Genomic DNA, 17563 nt, shown 5'->3' on the forward strand with positions numbered 1-17563 from the left:
TCTGGTGGGTTACGGCCAATCCTGGACCTATGCATCTGAACCGCTCCCTTCACAGGCTGCCGTTCAAGATGCTCCTGTCCAAACGCATTTCTGGATGTGTGCGGCCACAGGATTGGTTTGCAGCGATCGACCTGAAGGACGCCTACTCTTATGTCTCCGTTCTCCTTCGACTCTGACCGTACCTACGTTCTGCTGTCAGGGCGCGCGCATGTCAGTACGCTGTTCTCCCATTCGGGCTAGCCCTGTCTCCTCGCGCCTTCACAAGGTTGTTGAGGCAACCCTTGTTCCTCCATTGGTGTACACGGGGTTCGCATCCTGAACTATCTCGGTGACTGGCTGTCTTAAGCTCACTCCTGAGACCAGGTTTGTGAATACAGGGACCCAGTGCTCCGGCACCTAGCTCGTCTGGGCCTTCGGGTCAACTGGGAAAGGAGTAAACTTTGCCCCGTGCAGAGGAGCTCTTTTCTCGGTATGGACTTGGTCGCCTTCTCCACTCAGCCATTAAACAAGCTGTGGCTTCGCGATCGAGTCCCGAGGTGGGCATGGCATCATGGCACGCTCCGAGTTACAGCAACTCCGACCTGTCGTCAGACCTTCACCCCGTGGTGGAACCTCAGTTTCTACGGGCCAGTGTTCCCCTAGAACGAGTTTCCAGGCATGTTGTTGTCTCCACAGATGCCTCTTCCACGGGCTGAGGCGCCATGTGCAACGGACATGCTGCCGCGGGCTCCTGGACAGGACCCCAGCGCCTTCTGCTTGTCAATTGCCTCGAGTTGCTGGCAGTACGCCTTGCCCTGCACCGTTTCCTCACGTTGCTCAGGGGTCAACACGTACTAGTCCGTTCAGACAATACCGAGACTGTAGCGTACATCAACCGTCAGGGTGGTCTACGCTCCCGCCGTATGTCGCAACTCGCACGCCACCTCCTCTTATGGAGTCAGAAGCACCTGAGGTCCCTTCGTGCTATCTACATTCCGGGAGATCGGAACTTTGCAGCCGACGAGCTGTCACGGTTTCGGCCATCTCCGGCGAATGGAGACTCCATCCCCAGTCGGTTCAGCTGATTTGGGACCAGTTCGGGGACGCACAGATAGATCTGTTTGCCTCTCGACTCGACCCATTGCGCCCTGTTCTATTCCCTGACCGAGGGCTCTCTCGGCACGGATGCACTGGCGCACAGCTGGCCGCGGGGCCTACGCAAATATGCGTTTCCCCCAGTGAGCCTTCTCGCACAGACCTTGTGCAAGATCAAGGAGGACGAGGAGCAGCTCATTCTGGTTGCGCCGTATTGGCCCACCCGGACCTGGTTCTCCGAACTGGTACTCCTCGCGACAGCACCTCCTTGGCCAATTCCTCTGAGGAAGGATCTCCTTTCTCAGAGACGGGGCACCCTTTGGCACGCTCGACCCGATCTCTGGAGGCTCCACGTGTGGCTCCTGGATGGGACGAGGCAGGTTTGAGTACCCTACCACCAGCGGTGGTGGCTACCATCACTTCCGCTAGAGCATCGTCCACGAGACATATGTCTATGCGTTGAAGTGGAACCTCTTCGTCAACTGGTGCTCTTCTCGTCGAGAAGACCCCAGGAGATGCTCGATCTCTGTCGTGCTTTCCTTCCTGCAAGATGGGTTGGAGCGAAGGCTGTCTCCCTCCACCCTGAAGGTGTATGTGGCCGCTATCGCCGCATATCACGAAGCAGCTCAAGGTAAGTCTCTGGGGAAGCACGACCTGATCGTCAGGTTCCTGAGAGGAGCGAGGAGACTGAATCCTCCTCGCCCTCCTCTCGTTCCCTCTTGGGACCTCTCAGTGGTCTTAAATGCCCTGCAGAGGGTTCCCTTTGAGCCTCTGCATTCAGTTGAGCTTAAGTTCCTGTCTATGAAGACAGCGCTCCTGGTTGCTTTGGCCTCTATCAAGAGGGTAGGGGACCTGCACGCATTCTCCGTTGACGAAGCGTGCCTGGAATTCGGGCCCGGTCACTCTCACGTGATCCTGAGACCCCGGCCTGGTTATGTGCCCAAGGTTCCCACCACTCCCTTCCGGGACCAGGTGGTGAACCTGCAAGCGCTGCCCCGGGAGGAGGCAGACCCAGCCTTGGCACTGCTCTGTCCAGTACGTGCTCTCCGCGCTTATGTAGACAGAACGCAGTGTTTCAGGACCTCAGACCAGCTCTTTGTCTGTTATGGTGGGAGACTGAAGGGAAAGGCTCTCTCAAAGCAGAGGTTGTCTCACTGGATAGTGGACGCCATTGCTTTGGCTTACCAACAGCAAGGCCGACCGTGCCCCCTTGGTGTGACAGCCCACTCCACTCGGAGTGTGGCTTCCTTTTGGGCTCTAGCGCATGGCGCCTCGCTGGCAGACATTTGTAGAGCTGCAGGCTGGGCGACACCCAACACATTCGCCAGATTCTATAATCTCCGAGTGGAGCCTGTGTGTGGAGCCTCTCATGTACTTGCTTCAGTTAGCTAGTACTGGACCCGCTCAGGTGTCTTCGCTTGCTCGCCATTCCACTCCACGGACTGGATACGGGCGATTATTCCTCAGGTGAGCCTTCCTCTCTGAAGCCCTGAGTTCCTCCAGCACTGTTGACGCTGGCGCCAGTGTCTATTGCCTGGGCATCGGCTAGGTGCCTCCGTGTGCATGGTTCCTCCCTGAGTAACCCCCACATGTGTAATTCCACTGTAAGCCTCCTTGAGCATGTGTCTTTCCCTTGGCAAGCCACCTTGCCCTCCTGGAGTTGAAAGTTGCCACCCCTCGGGCTGGTCAGTCCAGCGTTCCTCCATATGAAGCCCTCCGGCCATATGTGTTTCTTTAGTCCTCCCTACGGGTAGGCATGCTGCGGCATATCTCCTCTGAGATATGCTTCCCAGTGTACTTTGGTATTCCTGTGTTAAGTAGGACTCCTTCGTCCGTGCCAGCATCATGACAGGGGGATCAGACTTTCGCAGGGCACTGGAAGACAGCTGTGAAGGTGGCGTGATTTCACGGGGACCCCCATTCGTCGTCATCCGACGTAACTCGGAGTGACTACGAAAGGGAACGTCTCGGTTACGTATGTAACCCTCGTTCCCTGAGTAGGGAACGGAGACGTTACGTCTCCCTGCCACTTCCGCTGTACCGCTGGGCAGACGCCTGAGTTCAGTCTCGGTTCCTCAGCGAAGACATACCTGCATGTTGCCGGCGTCCTCCTTTATACCCACGCGGTGGGGCGGAGATACGCTATGCAAATTCCGCAGACCCATGGCATTTCATCGCCATTGGCTCGTTTTGTAATACTCGAAGTCGATAGGTGTTCTAAGCGAAACCCCCCATTCGTCGTCATCCGACGTAACGTCTCCGTTCCCTACTCAGGGAACGAGGGTTACATACGTAACCGAGACGTTTCTTTGGGTTAGACGCAAAAGGTTTGTGAGCGAACGCAAACTTTCTTGGGAGTTTTGTGAACAAACACAAAGTGATCAAACTCAAAGTTTCTTGGGGGGTTTTGTGAACAAACTCAAAGTTTCTTGGGGGGAACGCAAAAGTTCCCTTTCGTTGTCACTCCGAGTTACGTCGGATGACGACGAATGGGGTTTCGCTTAGAACACCTATCAACTTCGAGTATTACAAAACGAGCCAATGGCAAAGAAATGCCATGGGTCTGCGGAATTTGCATGACGTAACTCCGCCCCACCTCGTGGGTATAAAAGGAGGACGCCAGCAACAGGCAGATATGTTTTCGCTTCGGAGCCAAGAGCATTTCTTCACTCCACAGTCATCTCTGACTTCGCTCTACGAGACGAGCTTCTCTCTCCGGTGTTGGTGTGACGGCGATCTGCAGCGAGCTCACAGTGCCTGCTGATCTGTGCAGTAATCTGCCAGTGTGTGTGTGTCTCCCTGTGCGCTTCAACATCGCGGAGTTTTTTCTCTCCTCTCATAAAAGAGCTCGCACGCGGCACGTCTTTTTAAAGACGGCTCGCCCGTGCATTTCTGGTTGCAGCGGACTGGTATCGGACTCTGATGGGCACGAGCGCTGTCTAGTGTGTTTGATCATGCTTGAACAGCGCTCGTGGGTGACTCATGTTCTCGCAAGGGAACGTGATCATCGCGTCATAAATAGGTCGAGACTCGGTGAACTCGCAAGAGTGAGAGTCCCCTCATCCACCCCCCGATCTCGGCGGGTGGCCAGGGTGACCTGAGGGTTACGGTCTGGAACAAGGCGCCGACTATGTGTCCGTGACCCCAGCCCCCCTCTTCAATGACGGTGCCCGCTAGTGAACTGCTGATTCCCGCGAGTCTACCCTCTGGTGGCCCGCGTGTTTCAGTTGAAGCTACAGAGGAAGATGCCATGTCTGTTGCAGCATCACTAGGTGGGCTTGAGTCTTCTGGAAGTGAGGGCTCGTCACAGCTGCCACCTTCCGGTGTGCATACGGCTGTGCCTGAGTCTGATCCGGAGATGACGGCCATGCTTTCCTGGGACGATTGGTTTTGGGTAAGGCCGCCGACCCTCGTCCGTGGCAAACCCCAATACCTCTCTTCCCGGACGTGCATGATGAGATCTCGAAGTCCTAGAAGACCCCCTTGTCTTCTCAGGACCGCTCGCTGATCTCATCCGCCTTTCCTCCCCTCGATGGGGCCGCTGCCCTTGGGTACACTGGGGTTCCCCCGGCTGAACGCTCTGTTGCGATGCTATGTGTCCTCAGAGTGCTTCTTCTCGGCGCAATCCTAAGCACCCGCCCGTGGCCTGTAGGTTTTCGTCTACGCTTGTGGCGAGATCCTATAGCGCCACGGGACTGGCAGCCGCCTCACTGCATGCCATGGTCATTCTGCTGGTCCACCTGACCCAGATGCTCATGGACCTGCACGAGGGCGGGACTGACCCAGGGCTCTTCACTGAGCTGCGCGCCGCCACTGACCTTGCTCTCTGAGCGACGAAAGTGGCCGTACGCTCCCTGGGTCAGGTGATGCTCACCAGTCTGTGGCTGAACCTGTCTGATGTGCTGGATGTCGCGCGGACCCGTCTGTCCGACATTCCCATATCCCAGGTCGGCCTCTTCGGCGGTGCGGTTGAGGGCTTGCCCAACAGCTCTCAGCCGCCCATGAGCAGAGTGAGGTTGATTCTGTCCCGACGGCCCCGCCGTCCGCTCAGATCCCTCGTCTGCCCACCGCCGAAGGCGCCCTCCCGCGGCTCCCACCCCGCCCGTTCACGGGCCGGCTCTGGGGGCCGCGGGCGGACGCCACAGCCCTCTCCAGCCCCGCCCCCCGCTACACGCCGGGTTAAGCGGCGCTCGTGAGACGGGCACCTCCAGAGGTGGTTGACATGGCGTGCCGTCCACGGACCGCTTCGCCCCTGTCCCCCTCTGTCGCCAGACCCCTGGCAGAGCAGGCCCCCGCGGGACGACCAGCCTGGTCCTCCCCTGGCCCCTCTGCCCGGGCGCGGTTGCTAACTGTGCCCCCACATCGGGCCGCTATGCCGTCCACGTCTGGGCCAGTTACTCCGCTTCGCTGCCCCTCCGGGGGGACGCCTGTGGAGAGCTTCCCCGTCTGTCCCGCTGGGTCGCGCGGACCATCAGGCTCGGCTATGCGATTCAGTTCGCACGGTCTCCTCCCCACTTGGGGAGTCCGCTCCACTTTTGTTGGTGGCTATGCCCCCATCAGGAGAGCAGAGATTGCCACCCTGCTGGCGAAGGGCGCAATCGAGACTGTCCCTCCAGCCGAGATGAGGTCAGCCGGCTTCTCAGCCCCTACTTCATTGTCCCTAATAAAACCGGTGGGTTACGGCCAATCCTGGACTTGCGCGTGCTGAACCGCTCCCTTCACAGGATGCCGTTCAAGATGCTCAAACGCGTTTTCGAATGCATACGGCCTAGGATTGGTTTGCAGCGATCGACCTGAAGGACGCCTACTTCATGTCTCTATTCTCCTTGACACAGACCGTTCCTTCGGTTTTCTTTCAGGGGCAGGCATCCAGTACACGGTTTTCCCTTTCGGGCTAGCCCTGTCTCCTCGCATCTTCACGAAGGTCGTCGAGGCTGCCCTTGTTCCCCTTCGGGAACACGGGGTTCGCATCCTGAGTTATATCGACGACTGGCTGATCATAGCTCACTCTCGAGTTCAGGTTGCGAACACAGGGACCTAGTGCTTCGGCACCTAGCTCGTCTGGGCCTTCGGGTCAACTGGGAGAAGAGCAAACTTTGCCCCGTGCAGAGGATCTCTTTTCTCGGTATGGATATCGACTCGGTCGCCATGTCCGCGCAGCTTACGAGCTAGCGCGCGCGCAGTCACTGCTGACTTGCCTGAAAGATAGAACAGTTCGAGGGCAAGAGTGCGGTTCCACTGAAACTTTTTCAGAGGCTCCTGGGCATATGGCTTCTGCAGCCGCGGCAACGCCGCTCGGATTGCTTCATATGAGACCGCTTCAGCTTTGGCTTCGCGACCGAGTCCCGAGGTGGGCATGGCAACACGGCACCCTCCGAGTAACAGTTACTCCGACCTGCCGTCAGACCTTCACCCCGTGGTCGAACCTCAGTTTTCTACGGGCCGGAGTGCCCCTGGAACGAGCTTCGCGGCATGTTGTTGTAACGACAGATGCCTCCTCCACGGGCTGGGGTGCCATGTGCAATGGACGTGCTGCCGCGGGCTCCTGGACAGGACCCCGTCGCCTCTGGCACACCAATTGCCTCGAGTTGCTGGCCGTACGTCTTGCTCTGCGCCGCTTCCGGGCCGTGCTCAAGAACCAACACGTACTAGTCCGTTCAGACAATACCGCCACTGTAGCGTACATCAACCATCAAGGTGGTCTACGCTCCCGCCGTATGTCGCAACTCACCCGCCACCTCCTCATATGGAGTCAGAAGCATCTGAGGTCGCTTCATGCCATTTACATCCCTGGAGCCCTGAACTGTGCAGCCGACGAGCTCTCACGGCTTCAGCCCCTCCCGGGAGATTGGCGACTCCATCCCCAGTCGGTTCAGCTGATTTGGGACCAGTTCGGGGACGCACAGATAGATCTGTTTGCCTCTCACGACTCGACCCATTGCGCCCTGGGCTATTCCCTGACCGAGGGCACGCTCGGCACGGATGCACTGGCGCACAGCTAGCCGCGGGGCCGCAAATATGCGTTTCCCCCAGTGAGCCTTCTTGCGCAGACCCTGCGCAAGGTCAGGGAGGACGAGGAGCAGGTCATTGTGGTCGCGCCATACTGGCCCGCCCGGACCGGGTTCTCCGAACTAGTACTCCTCGCGACAGCACGTCCCTGGCCGATTCCCCTGAGGAAGGACCTCCTTTCTCAGGGACGGGGCACCCTATGGCACCCTCGTCCCGATCTTTGGAACCTCCACGTGTGGCTCCTGGACGGGACGAAGCAGGTTTGAGTACCCTTCCACCTACGGTGGCGGCTACCATCACTTCCGCTAGAGCGTCGTCCACGAGACACGTCTACGCGTTGAAGTGGAACCTCTTCGTCAACTGGTGCTCTTCTCTTCAAGAAGACCCCCGGAGATGTTCGATTAGTGTCGTGCTTTCCTTCCTTCAAGATAGGCTGGAGCGAAGGCTGTCTCCCTCCACCCTGAAAGTCTATGTTGCCGCTATTGCCGCACACCATGACCCAGTCGAAGGTAAGTCTGTTGGAAGGCACAACCTGATCATCAGGTTCCTGAGAGGAGCGAGGAGACTGAATCCTCCTCGTCCTCCTCTCGTTCCCTCTTGGGACCTCTCAGTGGTTCTAACTGCCCTGCGGAGTGCTCCCTTTGAGCCTTTGCAATCAGTGGAGCTTAAGTTCCTGTCTATGAAGACAGCGCTCCTGGTTGCATTGGCCTCCATCAAGAGGGTGGGGGACTTGCATGCATTCTCCGTTGACGAAGCGTGCCTGGAATTTGGGCCGGCTTACTCTCACGTGTTCCTGAGACCCCGGCCTGGATATGTGCCCAAGGTTCCTACCACTCCCTTCCGGGACCAGGTGGTGAACCTGCAAGCGCTGCCCCCGGAGGAGGCAGACCCAGCCTTGGCACTGCTCTGTCCAGTACGCGCCCTCCGCGCCTATGTAGACAGGACGCAGTGTTTCAGGACCTCAGACCAGCTCTTTGTCTGTTATGGTGGGAAGCTGAAGGGAAAGGCTCTCTCCAAGCAAAGGTTGTCTCACTGGATAGTGGACGCCATTGCCTTGGCATACCAGCAGCAAGGTCGACCGTGCCCCCTTGGTGTGACCGCCCACTCCACCCGGAGTGTGGCATCCTCTTGGGCTCTAGCGCATGGCGCCTCGCTAACAGACATCTGCAGAGCTGCAGGCTGGGCGACACCTAACACATTCGCCAGATTCTACAATCTCCGAGTGGAGCCAGTGTCCTCTCATGTACTCGCTTCAACCAGCTAGTACTGGACCCGCTCAGGTGTCTTCGCTTGCTCGCCATTCCACTCCACGGACTGGATACGTGCGATATTCTCCTCAGGTGAGCTTCCCCGAAAAGCCCTGAGTTCCTCCAGCACTCCTGACGTTGGCGCCAGTGTCTATTGCCTGTGCGTCGGCTAGGTGCCTCCCGTGTGCATGGTCCCTCCTCTGAGCGACCCCCACATGTGTATTTCCACTGTAAGCCTCTCTGAGCGTGTGTCTTTCCCTTGGCAAGCCACCTTGCCACCCCTGGGGTTGAAATATTCCACCTGCGGCTGGACACCCCAGTGTTCTCCATATGTCTCCTTCGGGTCATATGTGTATTCTCTAAGTCCCCCCCCTCTGGGTTGGCAGTAATTGCATATTTCCCCTAAACTTTGGGATATGCTCCCCAGTGTACCTTGGTATTCCTGTGCTAAATAGGAGTCCTTCGTCCGTGCCAGTCTCACGACAGGGATCTCAGATTTACGCAGGGCACTGGAAGACAGCTGAGAAGGTGGCGTGATTAGACTGGTAACCCCATTCGTCGTCATCCGACGTAACTCGGAGTGACAACGAAAGGGAACGTCTCGGTTACGTATGTAACCCTCGTTCCCTGAGTAGGGAACGGAGACGTTACGTCTGCCTGCCACTTTCCGCTGTACCGCGGGGATCGCCTGAGCTCAGTCTTGGCTCCTCAGCGAAGAAACATATCTGCCTGTTGCTGGCGTCCTCCTTTTATACCCACGAGGTGGGGCGGAGTTACGTCATGCAAATTCCGCAGACCCATGGCATTTCTTTGCCATTGGCTCGTTTTGTAATACTCGAAGTTGATAGGTGTTCTAAGCGAAACCCCATTCGTCGTCATCCGACGTAACGTCTCCGTTCCCTACTCAGGGAACGAGGGTTACATACGTAACCGAGACGTTTTGTGAACAAACTCAAAGTTTCTTGGGGGGTACGTAAAAGTTTTGTGAACAAATTCAAAGTTTCTTGGGGGGTACGCAAAAGTTTTGTGAACAAACTCAAAGTTTCTCGGGGGGAACGCTAAAGTTTTGTGAGAATGCAAACGCATTGAAAGCAATTGTTTTCTCACCATCATGTTGTTTCAAACCTGTATGCTGTTTATTTTTCTGTGGAACACAAAAGAAGAATTTTTCATGAATCTTCAAGCAGATCTTTTCAACATTTCATAGCGACCATGTCTTTCAAGCTCCAGAAGGAATGGAAGCAAAAAAGATCAAAGATAAAAATAAAAAAACCCAATAAAAGTGCTCCACATGACTGATGCACTATATCCATGCCTTCTGAATCCGTAATATCTTAGTGTTAAGAACAGACACAAAGTTAAGTCAAAATTTAGGATCTCTAAGTCAATGAAATGAAAACTGATGTTGACACTAATTTTGAACCTGATTGTGGATGTAAATAAGATTTGAGAGCTTCAGCAGAGAAGACTATATACAGATAAAATATTCACGATAAAAAGAGGGTTACTTCTTAAACCTAATGTGCTATTAAAGAACCTTTATTTTTAAGAGTGTACATATGTAAGCTATGTGATATAGCATTCACATATTGAAGAATAATGAACTTGGTATCCATTCATTTTGGCTATTTTAGTTCTGCTCTGGTTATTTGTCAAAGCTCGAACCAGGATGTGTGAATGAATCAGGCGTTGTTTCCCTCTTAAATCGGCCCACGTTAGGTTTAGCTACATACCCCTGCGGATACCGAGTGATCAGGTGCGCCTCGGGTCATATGTGGCGCATTACAACTCATTTAGAGCTGCGGTGTAAACTCTGAGAAGATTTTTGTGAGAGGATTAATGATAGGCTTAACAAGAACGTTCTCTGCTTGGCAGTGTGTGTCCTCATAGGGAGGGCAGCAGCAGTTTTGGGCCCACAATGGGATCAGGTCAGGACGCCCCATGCTGGGGGCCATGCTGTCCTGAGGTAAGGTACATATGAGATCAATCAACAAATCAAGCTTATTTCTCTGACAAGATTTACTTCAAACTTTTCAAGCACAATCTGAAACTGCTCACTGGCAGAGAATTTATTATTAACCTTTATGGAGCACGACAGTAGGGTTCTACAAGAATAACTTAATTCATATAAACATATTTTTTGATAATAATGCTTTCAAGACAGACCTACCCGAGTGCCAAAAATGACATGATATGCAAGATAAGTTGTCAATATTTTTGGACTGTTTTCCTAGAAGACTGTAAATATTTAAACCGTTTATCAGCTTTTAAGAGAACACAAGCATATAAATGACCTTGAAGATAACAAACATGGACTAAAAACTAAAGGGTTAATATTGATTTAATGGTGTCAGTAAATGATGTTTTTAAAATAGTGTTTAAACACACTGTGTGTGTGTGTATGTGTGTGTGTGTGTGTGTGTAAATATATATATATATATATACAGGTCCTTCTCAAAAAATTAGCATATTATGATAAAGTTCATTATTTTCCATAATGTAATGATAAATACGCGCATCAAAGGTAAAAAAAAAACATAATGTATTGATAAAAATTAAACTTTCATATATTTTAGATTCATTGCACACCAACTGAAATATTTCAGGTCTTTTATTGTTTTAATACTGATGATTTTGGCATACAGCTCATGAAAACCCAAAATTCCTATCTCAAAAAATTAGCATATCATGAAAAGGGTCTCTAAACGAGCTATTAACCTTATCATCTGAATCAACTAATTAACTCTAAACACCTGCAAAAGATTCCTGAGGCTTTTAAAAACTCCCAGCCTGTTTCATTAATCAAAACCGCAATCATGGGTAAGACTGCCGACCTGACTGCTGTCCAGAAGGCCATCATTGACACCCTCAAGCAAGAGGGTTAGACACAGAAAGAAATTTCTGAACAAATAGGCTGTTCCCAGAGTGCTGTATCAAGGCACCTCAGTGGGAAGTCTGTGGGAAGGAAAAAGTGTGGCAAAAAACGCTGCACAACGAGAAGAGGTGACCGGACCCTGAGGAAGATTGTGGAGAAGGACCGATTCCAGACCTTGGGGGACCTGCGGAAGCAGTGGACTGAGTCTGGAGTAGAAACATCCAGAGCCACCGTGCACAGCTGTGTGCAGGAAATGGGCTACAGGTGCCGCATTCCCCAGGTCAAGCCACTTTTGAACCAGAAACAGTGGCAGAAGCGCCTGACCTGGGCTACAGAGAAGCAGCACTGGACTGTTGCTCAATGGTCCAAAGTACTTTTTTCGGATGAAAGCAAATTTTGCATATCATTCGGAAATCAAGGTGCCAGAGTCTGGAGGTAGACTGGGGAGAAGGAAATGCCAAATGCCTGAAGTCCAGTGTCAAGTACCCACAGTCAGCTGCTGGTGTTGGTCCACTGTGTTTTATCAAGGGCAGGGTCAATGCAGCTAGCTATAAGGAGATTTTGGAGCACTTCATGCTTCCATCTGCTGAAAAGCTTTATGGAGATGAAGATTTCATTTTTCCGCACGACCTGGCACCTGCTCACAGTGCCAAAACCACTGGTAAATGGTTTACTGACCATGGTATTACTGTGCTCAATTGGCCTGCCAACTCTCCTGACCTGAACCCCATAGAGAATCTGTGGGATATTGTGAAGAGAAAGTTGAGAGACGCAAGACCCAACACTCTGGATGAGATTAAGGCCGCTATCGAAGCATCCTGGGCCTCCATAACACCTCAGCAGTGCCACAGGCTGATTGCCTCCATGCCACACCGCATTGAAGCAGTCATTTCTGCAAAAGTATTCCCGACCAAGTATTGAGTGCATAACTGAACATAATTATTTGAAGGTTGACTTTTTTTGTATTAAAAAAAACACTTATTTTATTGGTCGGATGAAATATGCTAATTTTTTGAGATAGGAATTTTGGGTTTACATGAGCTGTATGCCAAAATCATCAGTATTAAAACAATAAAAGACCTGAAATATTTCAGTTGGTGTGCAATGAATCTAAAATAAATGAAAGTTTAATTTTAATCATTAAATTATGGAAAATAATGAACTTTATCACAATATGCAAATTTTTTGAGAAGGACCTGTATATATATATATAAACATACATAATCACATAATCAGAGACTATAAGCAAGACTATTGCTACTGTCTATTGCTATAAGACTATTGCATCGAGTCCTTTGAGAATTGAGTTTTAATATTATTATTATTTTTTTTGTTGAGATTTTCAAATCCAAGTTTCAAATTTATTATGTAGTGATTAATCTCAGAGCTGATTAATCCTCAGAAGTGTTTTATGAACAATTTCTTTGAAATGCTTATGGAAAAAATTTATGGGAAAAATCCTTCTGGAACCAAGGCCACAGAGCAAGTGGGCACTCAGTCAGCATACTTTATGTATAGCTCTGTATCTTTATATGTTGTAAAAAGAAACAGTATCTTTTTAATGCTATATAAAGCATTCTTGACGCAATCTACAAAAACACAGATAACGTAAATGCTGTTAGCTATCGCATGTATCCGGTCCATGAGTCCAGTTTTAAGTAATCTGGACCCCCGTGGTTATAATCACCCCAGATTAAAGATACACTATCAATATAAAACGATAAGAGCGTTATTAAAGTTAGTTAAATGGATTTACTACTAATACCATTGCAATCTGTCCATCTCTGATTCTCAAATGGCATCTGCTGATTGCCCGTTTAAATCAGTTTATAAGACCACCAACTGATATTGCTGGTAATCATAATGAATCTAAAACCACAAGTCAGGCCAGGGAAACCAGAATGAATGTTAAAAAAATATTTATTGACAATTGTGTAAAAAAATAGCTTTCTAAACATAATTTACATTGCTAAACCAAAAAACAAAACAAAATCCAAGTTGCAATCATGCCTACTAAAGGTGAAAAGAAACCATGTCAAATCACTCGCCCCTCAAACATTCATGAGGTCATTTTCTCTAACATATGCACAGCAGACAGTTTAAATTAGGTGGCAAACATGACTCGAGAAAGGTATGGTTTACCATCAGCAGTTCTCCATGCATCGAGAAACGGAAGTGCTTTTGAGGATTATTTACAAAATATGTACACATATCGTTCTCAAAAAAGGCTTTAAATATGGTAAAAATACATTTAAATAATTTGTGGGCCCTTCGGTGGTGGAATGAGAAAAACTTTGCAGAAAATTGTGTTTCTATAAATAAATAAATAAATACTTCCACTTCGATCTCGTTTTTTAAAGTTTAAGACACTCCAATAAATATCATTTAAACACAAGCCTTGTCATGGAATTGAGTCTTCTGACCAAGCTATTTACAACATAAACAAAAATAATACGCAGAAAATGTAGTCTTTTACGTTGTAGTTGCATTGCTTTGTGCATCTGTGACAACGAGTGGTAGTTGTTGAGAGTTGCTCAGTACAAAGGAAGAGGAAAAAGAAACAGCGGCCTGAAAGAGTGAGGTAAGACTTTTCATTCTGCAGAGGTTTTGTGAGGTCGATTTGGTTACTCTCTCTGACGTATTAGAGTAAGACCGACAGTTACCCGCCAGAAGCAGGTAAAGTGGAAGCAAGAAGGTAAAAAAAGACATCTGGTTAAGGAGTAGAGTGTTACAGTGGCTATTACTCAATTCAAGTATTTCCACAAAAAAACTAAAACAAACAAACCCTTGATCTTGCACAGAAGGCACTAAAATTATTAAGCTCGGCTGATCTGCTTCCTAAAGGAACAGCCCTGACAGCGCACCAAAGCCGCCCATCGTAGCAGATCGACTAGCCGTCATCACAGCACGACTTCTCTCCGCCGCTTCGGGTGTTCCCGAGCTCCTCCCTACACTGGCTTCGAAGAGCTTCTCGATCTACCCGTGTCCGACAGCAGTGTTGACAGTCATTTGGTTCCTACGAGCCAGACTTTTGGGACCCTGAGCCAAAGGGGAGCAGGAGACGAGAGGTAACAGATCTCACTAAAAAGTGGACCTCTCCCTTTTTTGGCCTAGCCTAGAACTCCCACCTAGCAGCAATGCTCAAAACAAAAGAATAACATGTTTTTTTTTTTGCACTGCTCAGTCCACAGGTCCCCCGGGGGGTTTGCTGCTGTAATGGAAAGTCTCTATGTATGCATTCAGATAGAGTCATTTGCACACAGTGACTGCTGGGTAAGCAGCAGGCTGATGCTCGTGGCTGATGCTGTGAAGCCTGATCTCAGTGTTGTCTGTAGGGGGCGCCGTGTTCTGCATCCAAGGGTGGTTGATGATGTCCTCGAAAGACGGGCGTTCTGCAGGGCGGAGGGCCAAGCAACACTTGATAAGCTGCTGACACTCTGTAAAAGAACAGGATGTGTGATTACAGCACGGTAATAAACCCATAAAACTCCTTGAAGGTGGCGTCATATGATCATCAGGTCTTACCTGTGGATATTCTCCGCCTGAACAGCACCTGTCCGCGTACAATCTCTTCGTCTTGCTCGAATGGGATGTCCCCACAGACCATGTCGTATAGCAGAATGCCCAGTGACCACACGGTGGCGGATCTACCGTGGTAGCGGTGAAATTTGATCCACTCTGGTGGACTGTAAACACGTGTACCTGAAAAGAGAACAAAAAACAGAAAATTCATTTAAATCCATAATTCTGCAACACTTAAGCACATAATCATACAAAACTGCAAATAAACCTGCATATAACCCTTCATTTAATGACCTGAGAAAACGAGGCACTAAACCAAACAGTGTAGTAAAAAGGTGTGGCAGGAAAAGGTGTGTAGTGTTTTAACGTTATTGCTATGGCACACCATTAATGTGCACAGTCATGAGCTGCAGGAGCGTGACACAAGGCGCGCTCATGTTGAGAAACCGGTTGCCATGTGACTTGTGTTTACAAACTTTGAGTTGTAATAATTCCAATTCTCACCGGCGGGGGCGCCAAAACCACAAACCAACGTATTGCTTTTTCTCCAAAGCAACATTATACAAAAATAAACAAATCCTCATGCTGGCTGATTAATTTAACTTAACGTCGTGAGTGAACGAAGGGGGTACATATTTATCAACCGACCAATGCCAAATTGGTTTGAAACATGTTTAAAAACGTAAAATATTGCCTCCATATATAAACACACACCCTTTCTAGAGCTTGACGTGGTTCCCACATCCCTCTATAAACATCAAATTTCCATGTTTAAATATGTTCTAAATAAATTAAAACAAATAGAGATTTCTAGCCTAATTCATGTTATAATTATATACATTTTGAACCCACAACGCATTTGAAGCCAATTTTAAAATCTTTAGATTTTTTTATTTTATAAACATTTAAATTCAAAATAGTAACGTCCACGAAGCAAGAAAAGCACGTATTTTAAATTCCCTGATCGTGCCACGTTTTTCGTGACCGTGGGAACCTTGGCTTGAAGGACATGCAAATGGCTCTTACCGTCAAAATCGGTGTAAACGGTGTCTTTGAGTAATGCCCCTGATCCGAAGTCGATGAGCTTCAGATCGCCAGTTCGCAGATCGATGAGGATGTTCTCGTCTTTAATGTCACGGTGAACTACGCCGCTGTTGTGGCAATGACGCACCGCTTCCAGGACCTGGCGGAAAAAGTTCCTGGCCAGCTCCTCCGGTAACGCGCCCTTCTCCGTGATGAAATCAAACAGGTCCTTGACGGCCTCCGGTCTTTCCATGACGATAATGAAGCTGTCCGATCTCTCGTACCAGTCCAGCATTTTGATCACGCCACGGAATCCAGTGGCGACCTTCTTCAACAGGACAATCTCCATAGGGACGCGCGCGCCATTGGGCTGGAAACGGAGGACATGCTCGTTTTATCGACGCTGTCATGTCGCATTTAAAAACATTTTCTATACAAATAGTATGTAAACAACCTATGTAATAAAATACTCACCAACTCTCCCCATTCAGTCACACGATCTTTTGCAACATGCTTGATGGCAACCTAGAAATTATAAGAAATGCATCATTAAACAGTGAAGTGAAGAACTATGTAAACACACACATTTTAATCGTTTACGCTTATGTAAACAATAATAACCCATTCTGGGAACCTACCGGCGCGCCATCAGCGATCCTTAAACCTTCATACACCGTCCCGAAACCACCGCTTCCCAGCACAGAGCCGACCTGATAAACCTTATCGAATGGCTCTTTCTCCTTAACTGTCGATAAAAGATATGATAGATTCGTAAGAATGGATAAAAGTCATATAATTATAATAATTCGAAAGCTGACGCACGCGCTATTCCCAGCACTCAGCCTGCTGACGTGAACGAGCCCAAGACCACAACACGCATACAGGCGAGCACGAGAATAACCGTTTACTAACCTTGAAGCTGGATTTTCGCCGGCATGTCCACGGTGGAAATGTGAGCAAACGTGTTGAATTTCGATAGAAGCATTTTATAATCCAAAATAAGAGTTCTTTTTGAGGGTTATTCCAATGTTGAGGTCGAAATCCGTCGTGTAAATTAGAGATGGATGTAGGGAAGGTCTACGTGAAGGATCCGGTCTAACGTTATAAACCTGTAGAAATCCCTTCTCATCGAGGCTCGATGGGTTTTGATTCGCAAGACGACCTTTTAAACGACCGCACAAGGTCTATTCCAGTTTGGAATATAAAATAAACAAACGATTAATATTTCGAAGATAAATATTATTGTCTGAGTTGCACGACAGACATAAATACCCGGCTTTCTAAATCGTGAAGGAGGGGCAAGAGCCGTTATATACCAGTAGTAAAAGGGCGGGGTTGCTCCAAGTACGTCAACAATAGTCCCGCCCACAAACACGATTCAGCCAATGAGTAATACGCCTGTCTCTGCAGAAAAAAGTCAATCAAATATGAAAACAGAGGAAAACGTAGACGTGGCGGGAATCAAAACGCGCCAAATAGTCGAGGCTTTTTTTGAGGGCGTTGAGTCGGCGTGGGGCAGACTGGGAGGACTGATTCACATCGGAACAGTATTCATATAGGTATAAAGAGTATAAAAAAATAGATGCATTCTTCATACATAAAATCTTTTAAAAGGACAGGGAGCTTTAGTAAATTTAGCTAATTAAAAAGTCAATGTACAACAAAGTTTTCACTGCATGCAAGGAATTCAGTTCAAAAAAAGTTCTGCCGTGTTAATGCAACCCACATTTTACTTCTCTTCTCTGTATCATGAAACATGCATCATCAACATCATCATCCCACTACTAGACAACTCTTTTGTTTGTTTTGTTTC

At 49.4% G+C, this 17563-nt stretch overlaps 1 protein-coding gene across 1 annotated transcript; it reads right to left on the reverse strand.

Annotated features, from left to right (window-relative positions):
* Positions 1-13107: 13107 nt before the first annotated feature.
* pim1 (Pim-1 proto-oncogene, serine/threonine kinase) lies at positions 13108-17037 on the reverse strand. Its single transcript, XM_077224076.1, has 6 exons — positions 16663-17037; positions 16389-16495; positions 16225-16275; positions 15754-16120; positions 14731-14907; positions 13108-14642 (listed from the first exon to the last, which is right to left on the reverse strand). Exons 1-6 carry the CDS (start codon positions 16733-16735, stop codon positions 14455-14457), a joined length of 963 nt encoding a protein of 320 aa, XP_077080191.1. The 5' UTR covers positions 16736-17037; the 3' UTR covers positions 13108-14454.
* Positions 17038-17563: the final 526 nt, after the last annotated feature.

Source organism: Siphateles boraxobius, unplaced genomic scaffold (genome assembly GCF_051911475.1).
Source record: "Siphateles boraxobius isolate OS27281-9 unplaced genomic scaffold, OSU_SipBor_1 9, whole genome shotgun sequence".
Taxonomy (NCBI): Eukaryota; Metazoa; Chordata; class Actinopteri; order Cypriniformes; family Leuciscidae; genus Siphateles; species Siphateles boraxobius.

Bases quoted from the DNA above. Each gene is read 5' to 3' on its own strand.
- pim1 (XM_077224076.1), bottom strand. From the start codon at position 16,735: ATGCTTCTATCGAAATTCAACACGTTTGCTCACATTTCCACCGTGGAC. The intron at 16,496-16,662 runs GTTAGTAAACGG...TTTTATCGACAG, and splicing joins GGCGAAAATCCAGCTTCAAG to TTAAGGAGAAAGAGCCATTC. The intron at 16,276-16,388 runs GTAGGTTCCCAG...TATAATTTCTAG, and splicing joins GGATCGCTGATGGCGCGCCG to GTTGCCATCAAGCATGTTGC.